The following is a 26,311-nucleotide window of genomic DNA, read 5'->3' as shown; positions in this document are numbered from 1 at the left end:
GGGAATTCTTTCTAAAAGAAAAAAGACAAAAATTAATTCTTTTTTTTTTTTTTTTTTTTATAGGCAATGGTGTCATAAGTATAATTAGACATCAAGAATGTACCACAGTAGATACAGAGATTAAGTCAAGCACTCTGTGGCAGTGGGTATTAATTGTCATTGGCAGGTTTCTTTTTTCCAGTTAAAATTACAGAACACCAAGTTATCATACATGGATGTTGAAAAAATTCAGGTTGCTCCATTTAGAAGAATCTCTTGTGAAGATTTTCAGAATATTCTTTTCTAAAAATGCCATGCAGCAATCTGAAATTTTCAGTTGGTCTAATTCAATACAATTTGCAAGCTGTTTTGGAGTACAGAGGATTTCTATGAGTGTGAAAACAAACTCACACCCTGCATACCGCCCACACCCCCTACCCAATTCTCTTTTGAATGTTGAAAACAAAGTGATTCTCAGAAACAAAATTTGCATTCCAGGCTCTGAGCCAGGGAGAATTTAAATAGACAAGTTACACACTCTTGAAAATGGTGTTTTATACTACAAAGAGTGAGACCCTCCAAGTCTAATAAAATGAGCAGCATAGTTCATGATAAAGAAAATGTTTGCAAGAGTGTATAGGAGCTTTGCTTTTATAAAAATATAATGAATTTACTTTAGGTCACTTTTTGTGAAGCAAACAGCAGCTGTGACAGGGAGACTTTTATTCTCTGCATGTATATATTGCAGTCACTTAAGAGTTACAGAGCTCATCAATCAGTCCTCTGTTTCTCTCTGGTGAATCACCTAGCAACGTGCACCATGCCCTGCAGAACCAACTGAGGATGGTTAACGTGAGCCAATCACAGAGCAGCCTGCTGCAGAGTGCCATACTCATAAGCAAAGTCAATCTCTTTTTACTCAAACTAGAAACTATGACTGATGATTCTGTTACCTGTGAGGTAGTTTGGTTTGTCTAGTTTTAAGCTATACTTCAGAAGCAAGAAATCATGCCTATAAACTAGTCCAAATCCAAATAAATAACTGTCTTTGTCACACTAATGAAGCTTCCCCCCACCCCCCCGTAGTTGAATGGCACCAGAATCAATCTGTGGTTGCATTCAGTACACATTTGAAGTTAATAAAACCATTCATAAGTGAAAGTAGACTTTAAAAATTTCCCAAAGATTCATTCCAAATTGTGCACAAGGCTTAGAGGTCAAATGAGTGCCCTGGAAAACTCAATGGGTGCCTGTGGTATAATAGAAAAATCACTGAACTGGTCATCAGGAGACTTAGCACTTTTAGATCTGGTGCTGCTTCTAACCTTGGGCAAGTCACTTCACAAGTCTGGGGCTAAGATTCCCTTATGGGTAAAATGAGTGTTTTGGACTAGATGAAGGTATTCCATGTTATCAGGAGCCAATACAGAGAGCTGCGGAGAGTGAGGAGCTGCTTTTACTAGATCAGCTAGACTTTTATGAGTTTAATATTTCAAAGTTCATCAAGGTAATTTGTTCAGGAAAAAAAAAGTACTTCTACAAAAACATATGAAAATCACAACTCAGGTTAATCTTAGTGTTTTATGCTGTGGTATGAAAAGAAAGACTGTCCCCATGCTGAGGAATCTCATGTATCCATTGACCTCAGCTCTTCTCGTGGTGATAGACAGCATTTGTTGGTTCACACATAGTTAGTTCAGAGTTTCTGTTTAGATACCTGTCACTTGTATCCTTTTCTCAGTGTTTAATCAAAATTGAGCATCTCCTCCACAGACATTTAACCTGCAAGTAACTGGTGTGGATTTTTTGGAGGGGAATGGAGAAGCAGATAATGATGTGTTTTACAACTAAGACCTGTGTTGTGTATTTCATTTTGATTCTTTAAATATATAAATGCTATTTCTCATGTCATGAGGAAAATACATCATAATTCCACACACAGAATGGTTTACTTAAAGTACCTCAGGATTTATGAGGGGTGTTTGCTCACAAAGTACTGAGAGAAGCACTTTTGATTCAACATGATCAGTGTCTTTCCTCACTCTCTTCCCATATCAAATTCAGCCGAGCTATGTGTGGTTTTAGATAGTCACATAAGTACATTGTGGGTGATATAAAAGCAATTTTGCATCCACCAGTATATCTTACCTGTCTGTGAGATGGCCAAATGCCAAAACATATGTATTTTAGTAAGTTGTTGATTTCTATTCTCTCCAAAAGCTAATGTTAATAACATTCACTAACAATAGCCTGGATGATAAAACAAAAGGTGATACCAATTTTAATATATATCTTCCTGATAACTCCCCATCTCCTTGCCACAATATCCTTCTGCAGTAACATGAGAATCAACTGTATAGTAACTCCAGCTAGTATAAAACTAAAAGAGGTAAATGTAATACTGCTAACTTAAGAAATGTTTCAAGTTGTACTAAATATTAAATGTAGCTTAACTCATTTCATATGATAAGACTTCCAAGGATACTAGTGAAAACCTAAAATCTATTTGATGAAAAAATAAATCATTTGAGTTTTAGCATTACATACCATTGCTATAACTATTGACATATCACATTCTGCTAAGAAATGGAGTCTGGATGTCAGCTGTCCACTCTCCCAACACCCTCTCCCCACATCCATACACACGTATGCTCACACAGCCTATAGTGTACTATCAGATTTACAATGAGCAACCATTTTTTTTTTAATCCTATTCTCTAATTATAAACTACTACAGTGTAGCCCTGTGATAATGTAGCTTCTAGCTATTTCAATTAGGATAGCCATGTCAGCAAGGAAGAAGAAAATAAAATGAGACATGATTCTACCATTTGATAACTGTTTGGTTGAAGTGATTTTAGAGAAAATTAGTTATGAATGTTCAAAAGCAAAATTTGGCTTTATTTGGTGCCCTTGACTAAATTATTAATGCAAATAAATTTGTAGCATTACTTTTCCTTTCAATTCTATACTTGGTTTTGAATTCTTGAATCATGTTCAGACATAATTCCCATAAGTTTTTTTGAAAAAACTTTAAAATCAATATGCAATTTTGCTAAAATAGTATGTGTCCTCTTTTATAGTCCTCCAACTGATACCCATCGATTGTTACAACCTAATATAAGAGAAAATTACATACAAACTATGTAGTTAATATGGAAAGTTTGAAACAAAAGTTTGAAGACAAGATAACTCAAGAAAATGCAACAGATATTACCATTAGTTCCACAATACTCACTGTGAATCATTCTTCCAAATAGGAGCAAGAATAACAACATAAAGAGAACTAAACTTTAAACATTTTAAAATTAGATTTCCCTAGCTTTGCTACAGTTTCATTTTACTGAGATTTAAAAAAAAAAAAAAAAAATTAGAAAACATTTATGGAGCAAAGATTGTATGGACAAAAGGACCAAAGATTTTAACATGGTTAATAATTACATGCACACTGATAAAATATCACAGGATTTTTTAAAGAAAACTAGCGGTACACAGGCTATGTAAAAGGAAATGAGTATGGGCCCAACTTTTTTGATATATGATTTTAGTGCACTGGAAATTAGTTTAACCTGGCAAAACTGCCCACTAATTCTTTGAATTTAGAGCCTGAGTTTATTTCAGATGTTCTTTCAAATCTGTGTATATTACATGTATAGACACTGCTGAAAGAGAAGCTGAAAACTGCTTTTCCTTTCTTCTTGTTAATTTTTACTGTTGACGGACCATCCAGATTAGTTTAATATCTTACATCTCTGGAGTTTTCAGAGATCTCTAAATAACAGATTCCAATTCCCAGATAACTTTAGCCTTCTTATTTAACCCTGAGAATTTTCATTTTATTGAAGTATACTGAGTGCAGTCCTCACTGAAATGTATTTGAGACGTTTGTCTTTTAAAATATGAATTTCAAATAGAATTCAATCATTTATTGATTACTAAACATTGTTATTATGAACACTGACTTTGCATCAAAATAGTATAACATCAAGGCTTATTAGTATGGAGGAGACTTTAAACCCTACACCATCTGTTTCTCAGAAATCATTGACCATTTTCAGGTTTTTTGTCAGCTTTAATGCTTTTTCTTTCACTTTCTTAATAATCAGGTAGTCAGGTGTCAGTTCTTGATTGTGTTAAGGTAGTTGTCTCTGTTGTACCTTCCTGTTTTTCAATGTTTCTGTATTTTTTTCAGTTTTTCTATCTTTCTTATATTTTGTCTATAACCTATGGATTTAGCTTTTATATTTAGGAAAACAGAAAATCACCATTGTGAAAATTACATTAATAGAATTGTGTTTCTAGAATTACTAGTAAATAGGTCCTCTTGAAATTAAAATACATGAGTTCAACACAAAGATGCATTTGTTATTATTCATTATTCTAATTTCTAACATAAAATATAATTGCCAAGGAAATTAATTCTAGATATTAACCTAAAGAAAGTTACTTATTTTTTTTTTTGCATCAGTCTTGATGCTATTCATTTTGTTGATCCAAAAAGATTTTAGTCTTCTTCCTAGTTTTTTATAATGATCTCAGTAGATAACATGTCTGATACCTGAATCACAAATTGAGTAATAATTATACAAAAGCCAATTAGTTTCATTTGGAAAATAAAATTAATAGTACTGAAGTTGGTAAGCAATAAGATTTTGAAAGAAGGAATTTTGGGATTGTTTATATTTGTTTATATGAACATAGAATCATTCTTCTCTATGAGACTCATAAAAATGAATGGCATTGAGGCAATATATGTTTTCTGTACCTTAGTTGTTGGAGCTAATTAAAAAGAGTAAAATCTATGAATGATAGAAAACTAAAAACTGAGATTAAAATACCTTATAATCCATTTAAATCATCATATGTTCTTACTAAAATTGTTAACCATTTATTCTCTGAAAGATTTGTTAAAATTTATGCTTATAGAATTTCTTATATTTAAAATTTTTTCTCTCCATTCTAGTCCAGATTCCAAATTTCAAAGATTTTGTTACATTTATGGATTCCTAATATGACTTAACTTTAAAAATAATGTTTGGACTTAAGCTTCTACATCTTAAACTATGTTTCTATTTCCCATGTTTTCAAGCTATGATTCTTAAACATCATTGTATTCAAGAATCCCCTTGGGAATTTGTTATTTTTATGTATATGTATACATACACACACACACACACACACGTTTTTCTGGGATATTTTCTGATTCTGTAGGTCAGAAGGCAAGATGGCACTTAGAAATTTGTATTTTAAACAAGGATCTTGGTGATTCTGAGTCATGTAGGTTAAGGGCTTCACCTAGTGAGTTGGAAGTGATTAATAAGTAGAAGATGCACATGGTAATTAATTGGCTACAGTAATGTCTTATTCAGTACATTAACTTCTGTCACTATCAAATCTATGTTTGCTATTTATTAGGCATCAAGAAGGCATCACAGATAGGTTATTCAAAAGAGTTATAAGCACTTAAAATAATGTTTAAAGTAATAAAGCAAATATTTGGAGGGGGTGGAATAACAAGTTTCTTAATTACAGATCATATGGGCAAGCTATTCATTGTTTTGTTGCTTGTTTTTCTGCTTTGGGTAAATGAACTATTTTGCTATGAATCAAATCACAGATGTCATTTATTTTTCCTATATGTCCTTAAGACCTTTTTCTACTTAACTTTAGAGCAACCCTCTAAACCTGAATTTGTAAGCAAAGCCGCATTTCTGGAAACAGAGCAGCTAAAACAGGTAAGAATTTCTTTTCTTTTTGATTAGCTGCCTTTAGTGAGTCTGTAAGTGTCTTCCCTTGGCCTTTGGTTGCCATAACAAATAAGATAGACTTTGTTCTTGTGGAGATGAGCGTGTTGCAGTTGCCACTCAGAAAATATGCACCAGGGAATGTGGATAAGGAGGAAGGTATGGTTATTACTGAAGAAAGAAGAAGGGGATGTGGGTAAAGAAAAACATAAGTCTTTCTTGTCTGAATGTTTAATGGAGCCATAAAAGAAGAGTAGATTTTCTCCAGGCCTAAGGTGAAAAAGGACTTTCCAACAAAATAGTATTATGTGAAAGAAAATGACATGTTTGGGAAACTTCATGATTTGCATTGTTGAAACTTCAGATGGCAACACAATGGGTACAAGCAAATCAATGCAGCAAAGTATGAGTTTGAGGAGGTATAAAGAGACCAGATTATGACAAGCTTGATCTACTGTGTGAGAACTTTGGACTTTATTCTGTGGACAAATTAAACAGTTGAGAGAGTGAAGTAAAAGAGTGAAAGGTCACATTAGCAGAGGGCTGAAGAAAGGTTGTAGAGAAGGCAGATGAAGTTGGAATTGCATACATGAGAACATCACTTGACCAGTAACTTCCTTTTCCTGAATTAAAACACTTAAATTTTCCTTTGTTGTGGAAAAAAAAAAAAAGTCATTGAATACCATTAAATTTTACGGCATAATATTAATTTAATGAACACTAAGTATTAAAGTTAAAATACTTTGGAAGAAAAGTATTAGAGATTATGTTGTTGTTGTTGTTGTTGTTGTTATGTGCCGTCGAGTCGGACCCGACTCATAGCGACCCCTCCTTGGGTTTCCTAGGCAGTATCACTAGGAAGTAGATTGCCCCATCTTCCTTCCGAGGAGTGACTAGTGGGTTTGAACCGCCAGCCTTCTGGTTAGCAGCCAAGTGCCTTAGCCACTGTGCTACCAGAGCTCCCTTTAGAGATTATAGATCATGGTAAACATACATAGAATGAAATACACATAATATGAAACTAGAAAGGCAGATCTATGGACCCCAGGAATGTTGTTGTTGTTGTTTGTTATGTGCCGTCGGCAGTATCACTACGGAAGTAGGATTGCCCAACCTTCCTTCCGAGGAGTGGCTCGTGGGTTTGAACAGCCAGCTTTCTGGTTAGCAGTCAAGTGCTTTAGCCACTATGCTACCAGAGCTCCTATGGACCCCAGGAATAGTCAGTGTTAATGTGTTATATTATTTAGGTTATGTTAAAAATGAATCGTTTTAAGAATGAATTTGGTAATGCTTTAAATGAATGTGAATTTGTTAATAGTGGTAGGATCTGCTATATATTTTTAAATGGGCAAGATCATATTCTTAAATACAAACCATTATTTTTATACAAGAGAGCATTTATTCAGTGCTTAGCCAGTGCTTGGAAAACTATTGAGTCAAGAAATCTTTGTGATAACTCTGCAGCCCCTGAGGAGTCTTTGTTTCCCAAATTGACAAACACTGATTGACACAAGGTGGTAACATTTCCTCTTTGTTATGCAGTTGGGTGACTGCATTTCAAAAGACAGTTATCCATATGGCAACATCACATGGTACAGGAATGGAAGACCACTGCAACACCATGAAGGAGGTGGGTATGAAGTGGGTAATAGATGCAGATGACCTGTTTTGACTTGCTCCTGTCTAGGTATTCCTTAGACTCTCATGCATCCAAATGTGATACCCTCTCTTGATCTGTAACTCTATGCTTTATTAATTTAAGTAGTCATTAAATCATTAAGTGATCTTTTGCAGAAGAATAAAGAACAGAGAAAATTATTTCTGCGCATGGCATGTTCTAGAAGTTAATTAAAGTGAGTGGGAGATAGGATACTAGGATTCTATTTCTGTCTCTGCCTCTGATTCATGGTTTTGATAAGGAATCCCACATCACTGCTTGTCATTTTTTCCTCCTGGCAAATACAGTTAGAAGGACAAATACTTTTCAATGGTGTAGTAACATTTAAATAAGGATTGTGATTTTCTAATGAAAGATACTATCATTAGTACTCTTTATTTTCTTCAGTGGTGAACATACATTTTAATAAGCAAATGGACCCAGAAACTCAGCTCTATACCATGACTTCGTCCCTGGAGTACAAGGCTACCAAGTCTGATATTCAAATGCCATTCACCTGCTCTGTGACATATTATGGACCAACTGGCCAGAACACAGTTTATTCTGAACAAGCAGTCTTTGATATTTACTGTAAGTTAATCAATGTATAAATTCCATATGCAATTATAATGTATTAGAAGCAACTTTCAAATGCTATTAATCTTTTAAGTCCTAACTCAAATACTTTTTTGGATTCTGTTCCAACTCCTCACCCCAACCCCAAGACACCCAAATAATCTCTTCTTCCTTGGAAAACACATAGCACAAAACCTTACCACCCATCATACGCTATCTTTCACTCCCTACTTTGTTATTTATGGCCATCCCTTCTGTATTCTGTTATACTCTAAATTCCGTAAAGGCAAGAACTCTATCTTGGTGAGATTCCATCTGGTACTTCCCAGCTCTTGCATACTGCCATGAATTTTGTAGGAGTTCAAAATGCTTTCTAATCTTTCAATGAATGAATGAAAGACAAGTACAGAATTATAACTTATTGTATTTCTAGATGAGGAGTTTCATTTTAATAAAAATACTTATTTTTGTAATGAGATGAATTACATAACTTAAATAAGAAGTTATATTCTAAGATGTTCTGGTAAACTTCATTCACTTTTTATAACAGATTTGAAACATACTTATTAGACTACAAAGGAGACTTTTTGTCACGTGGTCTGTCATCACCTAGCCTAACTCTATTATTTTACTACTGAGTAAAGTTAGGCTCAGAGATTTGTGCTAATTTAGCTATGGAGACCATATAAGGATACTTTTTGCCAATGCTATCCTCTTTCCTATCAGGCAAGTGCCAAGATAGCTGAATAATTAAGAGTAAAGATGCTGGCATTCCATTTGTTCATTATTGTGTGTTTTCAGACTTGTATATTAACCACTGTAGGGTTCAGTTTTCTTATCTTGAAATGGAAAAAATATAATACCTAACTCACAGTTGCTTCAGAGATTGAAGTGTTGCTTCAGAGATTGAGATGTTAAATCTGCAATAACACACTACATTGTACATTATAAATGCTCAGTATTGAGTACTATGTTCATCATTAGGTCAACATGGGAATGCAATGGGTAAAGTAGAAAAGTCAAGAAGGTCAAGATATATTGCGGGAATATTATATATCACTACACAAACATAGAGCCAGAAATATGTTTTTGAAAAAAATGCAAGAAAGGATTTAACTATTGTTATTGCTGAAAATGAATAAGATAGTTTTATAATATTACTATGAGTTCTAGAATAACCCAGCACTTCTACATCTATTCTGGAGAAAGGTGGAAGTATAATCAGAACTTTTTGAGAGTTGTGCCTCATCTACATTGTTTTATTATCTAGTTTTATTTTTGGCAAAAATATACACAGCAAAACATGCTCTCCCACAGTTTTAGATATAATGATCACTGACATTGGTTGCAATTTCACATTGTCCTAATATTCTCATTATTTCTCTTCAATTTTTTCAGTTCCATTTACTTAAATTCCCTCATTCCCTCATCAACCTTTTTATTTTGCTTCCACAAAGCACAGAATCTTACACATGAAAAAAAGAAAGAAAGAAAGAAAACCCAGACTTGCCCTAACGTTAAAGGGTTGTTTTGCCTTAAATTTGGGAAATATTTCAACGTGATTTAAAAGCAAAACATTATATTGTTTCAGCCTATACAGCTTATCTAAAATCAAGCTTTTATTTATCTAAGTGAAGGCAGAATTTTGTGTGCTCAAAAAGATTCAATTGAAAACAAATCATTTTTGTAGGAGAACACCAAGATGGATAGCAAAAATTAAGAGATTGCTTTAAGAAAAAATAGGAATGTATATGGATGTCAGGAATATATATGGATGTCAGCTAGGGTGGGCAGAGATATCACTGGATGAGTAAAAAGGAAATTATTATACCATGGCTTACCCTATGGGGTACACCTGGTAGAGTTCTGAGAAGGCACGCATATGCAATACTCAGCTTTTCAGTGAAAATACCAGGGATTACTACATAGGCTTGATATTCAAGTAGTTTACTACCCCCAATAGAGAAACAAGAGACTTGCACCAGAAGGAAATTGTCAGTGCAGGTTTGCAACTGGTAAGTGCCACAGCAACTCTGCCAAGGGCCATGAAAGCTCAGAGCCAAGACAATGATTCTTAAACTTTACCTTGCACCAGAATCACCTGACACTGACAGATTTCTGGCTCCAGCACCAGAGCTCCTGATTCAGTATGTATGGGAAAAGGCCCAAGACTTTATAATAAATTCCCTGGTGGTGCTGATATTATGATGTGAAGACCACACTTGGAAGCCACCACACCTAGTAGAGTAGAGCAGGGAAAGAGGAAGCTAAATGGAGAGGAATATATTCCAGAAAAAGAAACACGGTGAATTCATCTTGAGATAGCAGTACTAGTCCATTCTTTCCTTAACCTATCCAGTCAGTAATCAAGTCCTATAGATTCTAGCTCTTTAATCTTTGCATTTTTCTGATTTCTGCCATCTGACATTGCCTGTTTATGCCACCATTTCTCATTGCCTGTGGTGATTTATTAAATGATATTCCTCCTGTGTATCCGCCTCACTCTACTAACTCTAAACAAGCTATCTTCCATGTTACTGCCAGAAATATCTTTCTAAAACACAAATCTGATCAGGTTACTGTTCTGATTAAGATTCTTCAATGACTCTCAGATTTCTTAGATTAATCTTTACACTCCCAAGTGCAATATGCTATGAATCCCTTTTTTGCTCTTGTCCTGACCTACACCTTGATCTCTGTCACTTCTCCACTCTAACCATGTGCTATTCTCCGAATTCCTCCTGTAGAATACTACCTGCATTGCTTTCTCCAGTAGTCTCACTATCTCCCCCTTATTATATAACTATCACCTATTTATCCCTTAAAATCTAGCTCCAAAGTAATTTCCTCCACAAATTTTCAAAATTTTAGGCTGCTGTGGACTACCATCACTATGTTTACATCACATGCAGTTTTTATGTTGATATGGTCTTAATTTTATGTTTGGTGCCTGATAGTAATGAATATATTTGAGAGCAGAGAATATGCTTAATTTTATAACCCCATAACTGAGTGTGTGCACAAAATAAATGTTCAGTGAATATTGACTAAACAAATCAGTGAATGACAAGGTGGAATGATGGTGGATAGATGAGAAAAAAACAATTGAATAGACTCTTGGTTATCATGTGAGGGGTATTAAAGTAATGATATAAGATTAAAAGGGAGCTCTGGTAGCATAGTGCCTAAGGCACTTGACTGCTAACCAGAAGGCTGGTGGTTCAAACCCCAGCCACTCCTCAGAAGGAAGATGGGGCAATCTACTTCCATAGTGATACTGCCTCAGAAACCCAAGGAGGGGTCGCTATGAGTTGGGTCTGACTCAACGGCAAATAACAACATAAGATTAAAAAACTAGATTCAAGTAAAGTTGAGGTAACCAGTTTAAGAAATTTTTATTTCAGTCTTTAGACATTATGTGTGAATGATATTGGATACTAATATAATATCAAAAACATTATTTCAGAAGACTTATTCAACTAAAATATATGTGAAGGAGGAAAAAGGAGACAGGCTTAAGGAGAGGGGCCAAATGGAATTTGATGTTGGTGGTTCAGGTGTAGGTTAATTAGGGCCTGGACTAGGGAGATGTTAGTGGAACTAGAAGGGGAGAATCAGGTGCAAAAAATATTATGAATTATTATTAATGATGTCTTGATGATTGAATGACCAAGAAAGGGCAAAGGAGAAAACCAGAGTAACTGGCAGAATGATGACTTACTAAGAGTCAAAGTGAAATTCAATGTCGGGGGCAAAAGGAGATCAAGAAATCATTAATTTTGGTTTTAGCATGTTGGGAATTATCCTGAAAGTTACTATTATAACCCAAATGTGCTTCATTAAACCTATGATTAAAATTTAATTCTTCAATGCTCTATTAAGAACAGAACCTGTCATAAAAAGGACACAGAAAATGGGATATTTTTTTTTATTTTTAATAGAGGAAAAATGCAGACTGATTATGTTCCCTGGCTTTTCTGGTGTCAGCCATGATCACAAATGTACAGTAAAGACATACTACAGGCCAAACTAGTGAAAGGAAGCCATGTAAAAGAGTGAGGAGACCCAAAAATGGAGGGTTAATGGGAGATCCAAAACAAAATTTATTTCTAACATTTCTGAGGATTGCCAGCTAGCATATCACCTGAGGAGATTTCTAAAAACAAAACTAGAAGTATATTAAATCAATCAATCTTTTAACCTGAGAATATTCTGGCTAAATATTCAGAACTGTACAAGCATGGAGAAAAGATAAAGAGCAATATACAACAATGCTTAATTTTTTCTGCATTTTAATCTGAAAAAGATAAATTAATATCTGCAGGAAATAGAAAAAAGTACCCAAATCTACCACTTATATGTCTCACTTTGTTAAATAATAATAAAATTAGTTTTTATAGGTAGATTATTTCTAGTGCTACTAGTTTGGAAATATAGACACATGCCTCAGTAGTTATTAAATTTTGTGGGAAAAAGTTCTCTAAAACTAACCTTTGTATTATATGATTTCAGGATTCATTTTTTCATTGTATTATACAACTAATGGATAAATTATAAAGTGGGTCACTTACAACTGCCACACCACCACCACCTCTTTTCTTTTCTGTTTGCTGGATGTGGTCTTTCCAGCCTTTAATTTCTTTTGCACTCTACTGGATTTTTTTGGTTGTTGTTGTTGTTTTTTCATTGTGCTTGGTGTACAGATTTACAAAGCAGATTTGTTTTCCATTAAACAATTTGTGCACATTTGATTTCACGGCCCCGATTATCATCCCCGGCTACAAAAAAAAAAAACCTTTCCTCCCCTCTCCTCCCTTTGACTACCTCCTTCCTGTGCCCTTCTTGTCTATGCATTCCTGTCTGCCACCTTTTCCTCTTTGTGAGTGATGCCCCTCTGATATCTCATGGCTGATTGATCTAAGGGGTGCATCTCCTTAGAGTAGGTTTTGCACTCTTCTGTTGAGCAGTAGCCTGTATTACAGAATACCCTTTAGTCCTATTTTATCCATAAAAATGACCAAGATAGAATGAAAGCTTCTTATTGGTTCTGGTGAACAGGACTGATTTACAATGCATTTTCAGTTCTGTTGATTATGTTCAGGGTCTTCCTCATTTCATGGCATCATTTTTTGGAAAGTAGATCTAGTCTTCTGCATGCTATAAAGCTTGCTGGTGTTGGTTAGCTCATGTCTCTTTTCATTTAATATGAGGTGTTATTATGTAATATGAGTGCAGTTTTGCCTAATAGCTTTCACTGCTTTGCTAGCTGATTCTATCTTTCCAAGTGGTAAGATTCATAAAATTGGATTTCCTTATAATGAAATCATACAGTGAGATTGTTCCAACTGGTCTCTTACTCATAAAATGACTATGGCAATTCCTACCTCAGTGAAAGAAATTTTGCTAAGAGGAAATTTATTTTTACATTTTTATATAACATTGTCTCCTTATAGTTTTCCCTACCCAAGGTTAGTACTTGGTATGGCAAGTTATCTATTAACTTCAATCCATCTAAAAAAAAAAAAAAAAGATACATTTAATTAATTAACATTACTATCTTCTTGATAAAATTGGGTGTAATTTAGTCATTTGTAGTGTATATAGAAAGTAATTTGTTATTTGATGAAAAGAGTTAACTTACGTCTGTGACTCTTGCAGATCCTACAGAGCAAGTGACAATACAAGTGCTGCCACCAAAAAATGCCATTAAAGAAGGGGACAATATTACCCTAAAATGCTTGGGAAATGGTAACCCACCTCCTGTGGAGTTTTTGTTTTACTTACCAGTAAGTGCTTAAGTATTAATACATGAGTAGAGTATTATAATTTTGTTTTGTTGTTTGGTATCTAGTTGAGATTAAGTATTTATGTGCTTGTGTGGGTCAAATGAGAAAAGGTGTTATTCTTAGGGACAAGGGACACCTATAGAATATAACTTTGAAGCTTCAGTATCTGCAGGTGCTGTTGTCTGTTTTTCTCGGTATTGAGGTTTCAGGGACAAAGAGGAAAAAAATAAAAACTAACCACAGGAAAACATAATTATAAAAACTCAAGTCTAATTACCCAAAGAAGCTGTAAGAAACTGATCTTTAGAAACAGATAACTATAAAATAAAGAAGGATGACAGCAGAATGGTCTAATGTGGATTCTAAATCTACCCACATGTCATCCTGAACACACTTCTGTTCCTCTCTTATAGGGATAGTTCTGTTGTACATCATTTGTAGCTTGATAGAATAAAGCTGTGGGCCATTTCCTGTCAGAGCATGTTATAATCTTGAAATACCATTTCCTCAATGTTTATCCATACCATAGCTGAGATAAATGATACATATAAAGGATAATTTGGAACATTCCTCTAGAATGTGTTCTAGATGCCATAGTACTATGGAACCTGACTGAGGAAGTTCTGTCTGAGGGTGCTACTTGTTGTCTCTTAGAAATGCCTTCTTTGGTCTGGATTTGGCATCACCTTTCCTTAAAGGATGTATAGAGCCAATAATGTATTTACTGCAGGGATGTATTTATGAATTTCATTTTCCACATTATTCAGTAGTTTCTGAATATCATCCACTACATTACACAGAAGACTAGTACAAGTAATTTCTTTGAGTCTTATATTTTGACAGAACTCTGTTTCTCCTACTAAATTTGGCATGCTGTTATTGTCTCATGTGCAAATGAAATTTTGAAACTAATTATGTTTCCCTTTTGGCTATCAGGGATGTCATAGCCACATTTGTGTCTCAATTTTAGAACCAGTATCTGTTGATTATCTTTTCTTGCTAACATATGCATCTAGTTAATCTATTTGTTTCCTGATCTCAGTTTTTCATTATTTGTTTCTTGTTCATTACTTTACTTTTTGCTTTCTCCCTACCTCCTTTTTTTCCCCCTAAATTGGACATCCAGCATATTTTCTTTAAGTTGCCTCAGATATTTTAGAGGAGCTACTCAGGGCATAAATATAAAAATAAAATGTTGGACTTTATTTAAAATCTGCCTTAAAATGCAAACATAGCCATAATGTCAATAAGATGTCTATCACAAATACCATATAAATAAGCTCCTCGATTTCCTTAGAACAAAAATATTATTTCTCCAAGAATAGGAAACAAGTAATCTTGTTTTTCCAGTCAAGGAAACGCATTCCCTCTTATTTCCTTCTCTGAGAAAATACCATCTTCATCAAGAAATATAATTGTTCTCATTGTAGCTACCAAGTGTAATCATCTGACATTTTGCCTTTACCAAAAGGGCCAGCCAGAAGGAATAAGAAGTTCAAATGCTTACATATTGACAGATGTGAGGCGCAATGCAACAGGAGACTACAAATGCTCCCTGATAGACAAAAAAAGCATGATTGCTTCAACAGCCATCACAGTTCACTGTAAGTCATCTTCTTCTTCTTCATTATCAGTTTCACCTGAAAGTCCCCTATTATCTTATCTTGATGATATTTTCAAGTAAATGGTAGCTATCTCTTAAATTACTTGGTTTCTATAGACTCCCTGACAACCAACAGAGTCAGCTCAACTTTGGTCCAGGTTTGCACTGTAATGTTTAAACCTTGCACAAATTTGATAATTCCAACTTTTGGCAGTGCTAAATATCCATCCTCTTTCTGAATCTCTTCAATTTGTGGCATCCATACATTATTTACATGGTTCTTAAAGAAATAATGCATTCATTTTAAGAAAATATTTAGATATTTTTGAAGCTCACAAGATTTGCATTTGTCCCAGAAGAGTATAGATGAAGTATCTTTTTTTAGACTACAGTATTATCACCCCAACATAAAATTACTGTTGACTCAAGATTTAGACAATTCTGACTCACAGTGATCCTGTAGGGCAGAGTAGAACTGCCTTGTAGAGTTTCTGAGCTCTGATAGCGTAGTGCCTAAGGCACATGACTGCTAACCAGAAGGTTGGTGGCTCAAACCCACCAGCCACTCCTCAGAATGAAGGTTAGGCAATCTACTTCCATAGTGATACTGCCAAGGAAACCCAAGGAGGGGTCGCTATGAGTCGGATCTGACTAGACAGCACAAAACAACAACAGCAGCATAGAGTTTCCAAGGCTGTAAATCTTTAGTTATGCAGACTGACACATCTTTCTCCCTGGGAGTGCCTGGTGGGTACCACAGATCTTTAGGTTAGCTGCCAACTGCTTTAACCACTGTGTGATGAGAGCACCTAAGAAGAGGAGTAGAGAGACCACTAAACATTATGAATTGGTTAAATGGACATTAGCCAAAAGGATTAAAAATTTTCAATCTCTTCAAAATCACCCCAAATATCCTCTTTTATTAATTTTTTTAATCTGTTTTTAATTTCTCTCTCTCTCTCTCTCTCTCCATATATATATATATATATTTAAATTACATTTACCCCAGTGTGGTAGAAAAAAACAGAATTTATTTTACTTGAATTCTTTATTTTGTAATTCATGACAGTCTTTATTATTGATGAACCTAAAGAAGGGTGTCATGGAAATAAGAAATCGATTTGGACTGTCTCCTGGGGACATTAGGAATGCACAGATTGCCCTGAGCAAGTGTCACTTCTGCTTGGAGGTATAGGTCAAATTTTCTAATACTTCCTTTGCTCCAAAGTACCATTGCTAAGATTTCCTCTAGACATGACCCACTATAATACCATTGAGTGTCAGATCTTTCTTTGTTTAAAAATTGAAAGAGACTTAAATCTTTATTGTTTTAAAGCCAAAAACAAATTTCAGAAAAATCTTCACAGGTGATTTTGATGCATCCAAAAAGTTATAACCTAAAGGGAAATGTGGAAAATTTTTATGCAGGGTAATCATGTGGCTTTAGAGTAATGACGTTCAGCTTCATAAGTAAAACAATAACAGCAACAATAATACCAATAGAACTACCTCTACTATTATTTACTGAGGATTTATTTGTTCCTTTATTACATGCTGTGCACTGTTTTAAGAACTTTTGCACCCTAACTTTTGAAACTTAAAAGGAAGCTTTAATAAAGGTATAATTCTTGTGATATAGGGAATAAAATGAGGGAATGGGGGCATAGAGAAGTAATTTTCCCCTGATAAGACGGCCGTAAATAGCTAAGCTGGCATTACACTATCATTACCAGCAGAATGAAGGAAGGATTAGAGGAAGAGAGTAGACATGATAAGTTTACTGGTAAATTATTGTAGCACTCTACCAGGAGCATCTGCATTTGGGCAATGTCACTAGTAAAGATTGCTTCTGCAAACATACAGATAGGTTTGGCACTGAAAGTAGGCTCTCTGTGTATAATACACAATCAAATTAAATATGCTTACTTTTTGAATAAATAAGCCAGGTGGAAAAAAAAAATTGAAAGAGACTTTAGAAATCGCCCTGGGGTAATGGTTCTTATTCTTTCACTATATCTATAATGCTTGAAAAACATGTACAAAAGGAGCCAAAACTTCGAGGGAGATACAAGGAGGTACTTTTGGGAATATTGGAACCAGATGGTTGCTTGTGAAGGTTTGATGTTGAGAACATACTCTGGGGAGCTCTGTGAAAACATTGGTCTTTTAAAAAATGTTCACAGCCAGGCCATTTCTCTGTTTGCTCTATATTCATGTTGCATGAATCTGAATGTGTCTGCCATCAGGGGCTAGTTACAGAGAAAACAATGACCTCTCAGAATAACAACAGTGCTGCTTTTTCTCTGAGGACCAGTCAATCATGGGACCATTTGCCCAGGGATGTTCATGGGGGAAAAAAAAAAAATGAAGTGAGGGAATATAGCTAGCAAATAGAATTTCCTGTGGAATAGTTCTCTGATATCATTTTTCATGAGATCTTTGTGTCAATAACCAATAATCCAGTGCCTGGGAGATGGTATGACTTACTTTTGTTTAAAATATGCTAGCCACATGGAGTTCTGAAATGAGAGAGCTCTTGTATCTATTATTTGTAGATCAGACAGGGAGGCATAGGTGGCAGGCTTATAAGGCAAAGTTCTTGAATATAGTCACATAGTACCTCAGTGATCATCAGTGATAGAAAATACAATTAAACAGAAGAATGAAGCAGTTTAGTTGACTTTCAGTGCTTTTCTAGAAATGAATTTCTGTTTTGACAGGTAGACTGCAACCTTAAAGATTTAAGAATTTTGTTGCTTGTTAAAAACTGGAAAAAAATGTATTGCAAGTAAATCAATGCTTTATTCTAAATTATATAAAAAGAAAACACAAAATCCTTGCCCATTTGTTTTTGTTTTCCAAAAAGAAGACTTATTTCCTTTCCATGTGTGACTAAAGGGAGTTTGAGTAGAGAAACACAATGCATGCCTACAAGAGGTTACAGAAGAGACCTCATGAGAGCTTTTAGTTGCTGATGAAACATCTACTATTCCTCTGAAAATTCACACACCTCTAGATTCTTTATCAAAGTCTCTACAGGTCATCCCCATCCATTAAAATCACTTATTTTATCTACTCATTGTCAAGTTAACTTTCTACCTAATGCAGTCTTCAAACGCACACTGAATAAATGTTTTCATCCAAATATAATTTACTCAAGGAGCTCTAGTGGCATAGTGGATAAGGCATTTGACTTCTAACCAGCAGGTCAGTGGTTCAAACCCACCTGCTGCTCCGTGGAAGGAAGATGGAGCAATCTACTTCTCAAAGATTTACAGCCTCAGAAACCTAATGGGGGTCACTATGAGTTGGAATCGACTTGATGGCAGCGAGTTTGGTTTTTGATATAATTTACTCAATTATTCTCAGAAAACATCACTTCCATATGAAATGGTGAACTGTGTAGGTAATTCATGTAAAACTGAGAAAGCAGAATTTTTCCCTTAATTCATTCAACAATAATTTTTGAAAGCCCACCATCTATGGCAGGTACTATAGATACAACAGTGACAAATCATGCCATCATCCCTATACTCATAGTGCTTATAGCCTAGGACAAAAGAGAAGCATTAAAAAAGCAGTATTTAAAATTTTTAATAAATTATTTTTATGACACATACAACTGAGAAGTAGCAGAAGAGGTGCAATGACAAATCCCCACTAGCACAGTCCCAAATCCTAGTATAGTAACCAAGATCCTTTGCAGTCCTAAGTCAATTCATTGTGTAGGTTTATTTTCCAAGCTGTCACCAGTTATACTAGATTACTTACTATTGTGACATCACCCAAACTCTATTTTCCTTTTGCCTTTTTGTAGGCAGGAATTTTTCCTACATCTCTGCTTATCATAGCTCTTCTCAAACATTGGGGGCGATGGACAGATATACTACCTCTTATACAAAGCCTTGGGAGCTCTGGTAGCATAGTGTCTAAGGCAGTTGACTGCTAATCAGAAGGCTGTTGGTACAAACCCACCAGCCACTCCTCAGAAGGAAGATGGGACAATCTACTTCCATAGTGATACTGCCTCAGAAACCCAAGGAGGGATCGCTATGAGTCGGGTCCGACTAGAGGGCACAAAACAACAAACAACAACATACAAAGCCCTAATTACTACTTTGAATCCCAGCTTGACTCTGTTCTGTACAGTCTGTTTCAATCATCTTTTGGAAGGAAGATGAGGCAATCTACTTTAGTAGTGGTACTGCCTCAGAAACCCAAGGAGGGGTCCCTATGAGTCAGATCTGACTTGATGGCATATAACAACAATTACAACAACATAGATTCCTACCCCAGGATTATGAGGATGACTTAGCACACCCGTTAGATTGTCAACAGCTCATTAGTTCAGATATACTCATGGCCCAGAGGAAGAGGATAACAAGGTCACAGAAGATTTTCATTCAGGTAAAGAATGAACAACCAGAGATAGCAAGTTTAGTAGGTATAAAGAAGATGGGATGCCTCCTGGTTCCCACAGAATGATGATTGACTTGTTTGAATAATTCTGCAGGGGTGCAGGGAACTGAAACCCATCAGGGATAAGGAATATACACTTGGTGCTATTGATAAGGATGGTTATTTGGTTAGAGGAACTTAGTCAAGGGGGTAAATCTGGGAAGGGAACTTAATGGTTAAGCCATTCAAGGCCCTCCCAGTTCCAACAGATGTAACGACATTATATTGAACCATAGTTCTAGGCTTTACACCATGCACTCCCGTAGGTCTTTGCTTATACCTCTTTTATTTCACTTCCTTTAAGCTTGCAACAAATATTGATTGAGCTTCTGATCTGTTCCAGGTTTGCTACTAGATACTTATTTTGTACTGCTTTGTATTACAGTCAGTTGAATACTTATTGCTCTATGTCATTAAATTGTAACCATATTATTCATCTCTATATCTCTTTTCAATGCATGGTACATACTAGCTGTACAATAAATGTTTGTTAAATTGAATTGGATATTCCTCATACACATCATAATATAACAGTAATATTTATATAGAAATTATTTTCCATATGAAAGAGTCTATATCCTTAAATGTGTCTGTACTCTGTACTCTATTAAATCATATCTTCTGATAGTGTACTTAACAATAAATCTTATTTAAACTTTTAATTGCATGGGGAATGGAGTGATATGGGTTTGTTAAAATATTTAACTCTTACACTTGATTTTCTGTGAAGAAACACATCGACTATCCTGTGGTTTTACCATTTATCACCTGCTGTCTAAACATACTTGATTATCTAATGTTACACCTTACCAACTCTTTTTATGGTATTTTAAGTATAATATTTTCTTGTCATCATCTTCTCTATTTTATTCCAAAAGTGATCTAAGATTTTTTTTCCTTGTGGAGATGGACCCTAGGGGAATAATTCTATGCAGTCGAAACAGCAATCATATTAACTGCAAATAAATGCATAATGGATTAGATTGACCAGTTACTCGTTCAACTTGACATCAAAGCTGACTTGAAAACCTAGGCTGATTATGCTCTAGACCAGTTACTTCAGTTACATAAATCAGCTCTGAATTTTCAATGCAAGCTAGATGGATTTTTTTTTCTTCACCTTTTCTTCTTCAGAATATTTTGCCTATTTTACTTTGCTGGAGCTTGCATTTCAAACAAATTTTCTGCTTCACAGATTTGGATTTATCCTTAAATCCAAGTGGGGAAGTAACAAAGCAGGTTGGTGATGCCTTGCCTGTATCATGCACAGTATCTGCTAGTAGGAATGCAACTGTAGTGTGGATGAAAGTAAGTAATATTCCTTGGCAATACCTTGCTATTAGAGATGATTCCTTTTTAGGTTTCTTTTGCATCTTATTATATATTGTATCCAAAAATGTATATTCATGGATAATATGTGTATACACCACATTCATCTTCAAACACACTCACACACTCTATCTCTCAATATCCTCTAGTAATGCAAATCAAGTTGCAACACAGTTTTGCAGGTAGTCAATAATAGTGTGATATCCATAATTGATGCTCTGAAACTAATTTTGGGGGATTACTTTAATTATGCATATATACTAAGTAATTATTCATACACACAATGTATAATTATTTATACATACAAACAATACACTTATTGTTACATACTTTAGGACTTAACAATTTACATTATGCTTTAAGCTACAAAATTCTCACATTATGATTATAATAACCCTTGAAATAAGTAGTTTATTTATCATTTTCTCCATGTAACTCCTAAAGAAATTCAGCAAGAGAAATCAGGAAGCTCATAAGTGATAGAATAGAGGCATGAGCTCAGGCCTTCCTGAGTTATGCTCCAGTCCAGAACCTTTCTGCCTCTCTGCTACTGAAACTGTTCTTAAATTTCTGAATCATGTTCCACTGGATTATGAGCATCTAGAAAGTAAGGTCCCTTTTCTTCCTGGGCCATAGCAGAATGCCTAGAACATACTAGAGGTTAGTCAATATTTCCTGAGTAAGTGTTTAAAGACTTGCAATTGTCTGAAATGTAAGCCATAACCTGGAGACCCAAGCACTGCTGTATCTTTAGCACAATAAAGTAAGATTGGTAATTAGTGATATGAGGTGGGGTTTTCACTGAAGGAAAAGGTTTTGACTGTGGCCCATCACAAACAATTTGAAATAGGGTTTGAAAATATCTCTATGAAAATTGGAAAATTTTTGGAGAATTTAATTACAAGAATTTCTCCTTAATGAAGATATAAGTTACTTTATATTACTCTATTGTTCCTTTTTGACTCCTTTTAATACAAGCTCCTCTGGTTATTCCTTTCTTCCTCTTAGAGCTCATTTCTTTTTTCACTTTCATTATCCACACTCTCAAGGAGCTCTGGTGGTGTAGTGGATAATGCTTTCAGGTGCTAACCTAAGGTAGGCAGTTCAAACCCACCAGCTGCTCCTCAAGAGGAAGATGAGGTGATCTACTTCTGGGGTCACTATGAGTTGGAATACAATCGATGGCAGTGGGTTTTGTTTTGATTTTTGTTTTCAGCCACACTCTCATTACCCCATCCCAACTTCTTATTCACTCCAATTAATGTGGCTCTCTTTTGGCAGCATATTTAACTTATTTCTAGCAGTCAATGGTCAAAGTGCTAGACAGGTTTTAGGTAATGAATCAGCAATCATATGAATACATTATAATAATAATGTGTTTTATTATAGCTCTAGAGAAACTAAGTTCACTTTTGCTAAACCAGGTTCTGTGTTGCCTGTAGTCACTGTTTTTAATGGCTCTAGTGGAGTCCCTAAAAAACCAAAACCTAACTCACTGCCATTGAATCAGATCTGACTCATAGCGACCCCTCCTTGGGCTTCTGAGGCAGTGTTTCTATAGATTGCCCAACTTCCTTCTGAGGGGTGGGTAGTGGATTTGAACTGCCAGCCTTCTGGTTAGCAGTCAAATGTCTTAGGCAGTATGCCATCTGAGCTCCTAAGTCTTGCAAATAAATGGTTAACATGCTTTGCTGCTACCTAGAGGTGGAAGGTTCTAGTCCATCCAGAGATCTGTTGATCTATTTCCAGAAAATCAGCCATTGAAAATCCTATGGAGAACTGCTCTTCTCTAAGACACATGGAGTTACCATATATCAGAATCCACTCAATGACAACTGATTTTTTTTTTAATGTCAGTAGTTATTTTCAAAATTGCTTTTTAGTTGATGGAAAATGGTAAAAAAAGCATAGTGGACAAATATGACACAATCTTAATTAGACCACTGACATCTACTACAATGGGGAGTTAGTGTTACTGATTGTGTTTGGTTTTCTGTTTAGGAGTATTTGAAGTCTACGTAAAATAGATATGATTATTCTCTGTATATCAAGTAATTATTAAATTAAGCATCACATATCTATTGTTGATAGGCATTAGGCTACTAATCTGTTATTAAAGACCTCTTAGAAAAAGCATTCTTGCTATAATTGTCATGACTCAGTAATGGATCCCTTATCTTGATAATTGTATCATATAAAATAACTTTCAGACCTTTAGACTTGTCTTTGATTATATACTACAAGTTACATACCATACAGACCACAAATTTCCATGTCTGTTACTTAAGACCATTGACATCTTCTACAATGAGAGTTACTAAGAACTTTCTTTAATGTAAACACATTAGTTACTTTTTTAAGTTCTCATAACAATTATATATGGTAAAATTATTACCACAATTCTCTAATAAGGAAACTGAGTCTGAGAAGTTTATGAACATCCTCCAAATTATTAATAAAAGAGGAGCCTAAAATACAGCTCTGATATGTCTGACTCCAAAACTATATAGGAAAAAGGAAATCCATTTTTGAAAGCATTTAAATTTAAGAAAGGAAGAAAAAAAAAGCTTTTATTTTCTAATGAAGAATAGTCTTAGATATAAGTATTAGCTAATAAGAACATGCAGGGTTATAATTGTGCCCTGTGAAGTAATTCATCTTTCATTTAATCAGGATAACATCAGGCTTCGATCTAGCCCATCATTTTCTAGTCTTCGATATCAGGATGCTGGAAACTATGTCTGTGAAACTGCTCTGCAAGAGATTGAAGGACTAAAGAAAAGAGAGTCATTGACTCTTGTTGTAGAAGGTAATAAAGTCCTTGGACAGCAATTCTTTCAAAACGTTCTCTTTGAAAATTTGATTTTTCATTTCTTTTATGATCTCAGTTTAACACCCTATTTTAATCGTAATGATATTTTAGGAAAACCTCAAATCAAAATGACAAAGAAAACGGATCCCAGTGGACTGTCTAAAACAATAACCTGCCATGTGGAAGGTTTTCCAAAGCCAGCTATACAGTGGACAATTACTGGCAGTGGAAGCGTCATAAACCAAGCAAGTATTTGTCTTCTTGTTACCTGCTGCATCTGGTCCAAGAGGGGGTCTTATTTAAGTACCTAAACTCTAGCCTGGTTTGTTACAACATGAAATCCTCAGTATGTTCTCAGAAGGAGCTCATGCTAATGTCTTAATTTTCCCAAAAGAACATAATTCAAAGAGAAATTTTGAAGTCCAAGGTCCTGGAGATGGAAGAACTACTATGTTTTGTCAGTATTTGTTTACAAAAGAATGTAAATTGAATATTATTCCATGGTCATTAATTTTTTAAACTTCAGTGATTAAAACATTAAAGTATACACTTTTCTGCATCATAAACTTACACATCTGAGTTTAAGTAGCTTCCATTACTTTGCTTACTTAAGCATGTTAAAGGACATCTCTCTTTGAAAACTGGGCCCTGGAGGTCAGGAAGAACACAGTCAAGGCTAATGAACATATGGTCTGATTTTTTGGTGCCAAGGCTTGGACCAAAATAAGATGAGTTAAATATATAGTATCTAGGACCTTTGAACAAAAGAGAACATAAACCAAACTTTATTATTTGTAAACTTGACAGGACGTTTTATCTATAGTAAAGTGGCCTAAGAAATTATATCTTGTACCAGTTACTTTCTTTTACCTTTAACTCTTTGACCAAAAAGGATAAGGATCTGGCTTGTCACTGGATGTTCAGACCTATAACCCCATGAAATTTCCCAACTGATTATATTACTGACAAACATGTTAATTCTGTTTTCTCACAACAGTTGTCATGTATCATCTTTTCAGTCCACCCACATAGAGACTTTTTTTTTTTTTTTTTTTTTCTTTATTGTGATTTGGGTGGATTTACAGAGCAAATTCACTTTCCATACAGCAGTTCACATATACTTTGTCTCATGTTATTGACCACAGTTTACCACAATGCAACAGCTCCCCTCCCACTTCCTCCTCATAGTTACCTCTTCCCAGTGTCCATCCCTCCATACACTCCTGCCCCCTGAACTGTCTTGCTGTGCATAAGCACCTATTCGTTCTCCCATGATTGTTCTCTCCTAGGAGTGTATCTACTTGAGGTAAATGTTTAACTCATATGCCTGTCTATTGTTTGGCTGAAAACCACAGGTGTGGGTTCAATTCCAGACCTGAAGGGCAGCTACAAGCCATAGTCTCAGTGGTTGCACCAGGCTCTATCAGACCAGTAAACCTGGTCCCCACCTTTTTTTTTTTTTCTCCAAATGATTTTGAGTTTTGTTCCACATTGTTCTCCCCCTCTATCAAGGATCTCCTACATAGATCACCTTTCAAGTGTATGACAGTGGTAGCCAGGCACCATCTAGTTCTACTGGTCTCACAGTCATATAGGCTGCAGATCGGATGGAGTACCAGTTGCTAGGACTAATTGTTTCCATGAATTTTGGTTTTCTTCATTCTTCTTTGCTCTGGATGAGGAGAGACCCATCGTTGCCTCTAGATGGCAGCTTGCTAGCTTTTAAGATCCCAGTCGCTACTTGCCAAAGTAGGAGGTGGTATAATGTTTTGTATAGTACGTTATGCCAATTGAGCTTGATGTCCCCTGCGACTATGGTCCCAAGTCCACAGGTTCAACTACTTGGTCCCTCTGGGTAGCTGGCTGTGACCAAGCCATGACCACAACCTTGCCCCTTGTTAGCTCTACCATACACCTGGGAATACTGATCATTCACATAAACTTATGGGACCATTGTCTGCCAACCCTATATAAGTTCTTGGATACACTCCCCTTTTCATAGACACACCTAATCGTTTAGCCTGTCTACCCATCTATCCACCCATATACTCATATTTGCCTTCACTGACAATGGAGTACTGTATGTGCAAAATGGTTAATATTTGTTGTCTGTACCTCCCATGTACCTCTCTATATCTTTCTCATCCTCCGTGCTGCCATATTGGTCACTCACATTTGGTACATTGCCCTTCTCTTCACCCATATCAATATTTATCTCTATCAACAGCCACCCCTCCCCTCCCACTCTTGGTAACCAACAAAGAAAATTTCTTTCTATAGATAAACCTTCCCTTAACTTTTACAATAACGGACTAATACAATATTTGTCCTTTTGTGATTGACTTATTTCACTCAGCATAATGTCCT

At 35.3% G+C, this 26,311-nt stretch overlaps 1 protein-coding gene across 1 annotated transcript in view; it reads left to right on the top strand.

The window, feature by feature from the left end:
- ALCAM (activated leukocyte cell adhesion molecule) overlaps nt 1–26,311 on the top strand; it is a 250,407-nt gene that overhangs the window by 194,837 nt on the left and 29,259 nt on the right. The window contains exons 4-11 of the mRNA XM_007946574.2: nt 5,650–5,714; nt 7,266–7,353; nt 7,789–7,971; nt 13,615–13,742; nt 15,214–15,346; nt 20,999–21,111; nt 23,806–23,941; nt 24,056–24,189. Coding sequence (XP_007944765.1) covers nt 5,650–5,714; nt 7,266–7,353; nt 7,789–7,971; nt 13,615–13,742; nt 15,214–15,346; nt 20,999–21,111; nt 23,806–23,941; nt 24,056–24,189 — 980 coding nt within the window. The remainder of the gene's footprint in view (nt 1–5,649; nt 5,715–7,265; nt 7,354–7,788; nt 7,972–13,614; nt 13,743–15,213; nt 15,347–20,998; nt 21,112–23,805; nt 23,942–24,055; nt 24,190–26,311) is intronic.

Source organism: Orycteropus afer, unplaced genomic scaffold (genome assembly GCF_000298275.1).
Source record: "Orycteropus afer afer isolate SDZICR_OR568_19922 unplaced genomic scaffold, OryAfe1.0 scaffold00166, whole genome shotgun sequence".
NCBI classification, from domain to species: Eukaryota; Metazoa; Chordata; class Mammalia; order Tubulidentata; family Orycteropodidae; genus Orycteropus; species Orycteropus afer.
Note: the sequence above shows the minus strand (reverse complement) of the source record. Positions and strands in the feature narration are given on the sequence as shown.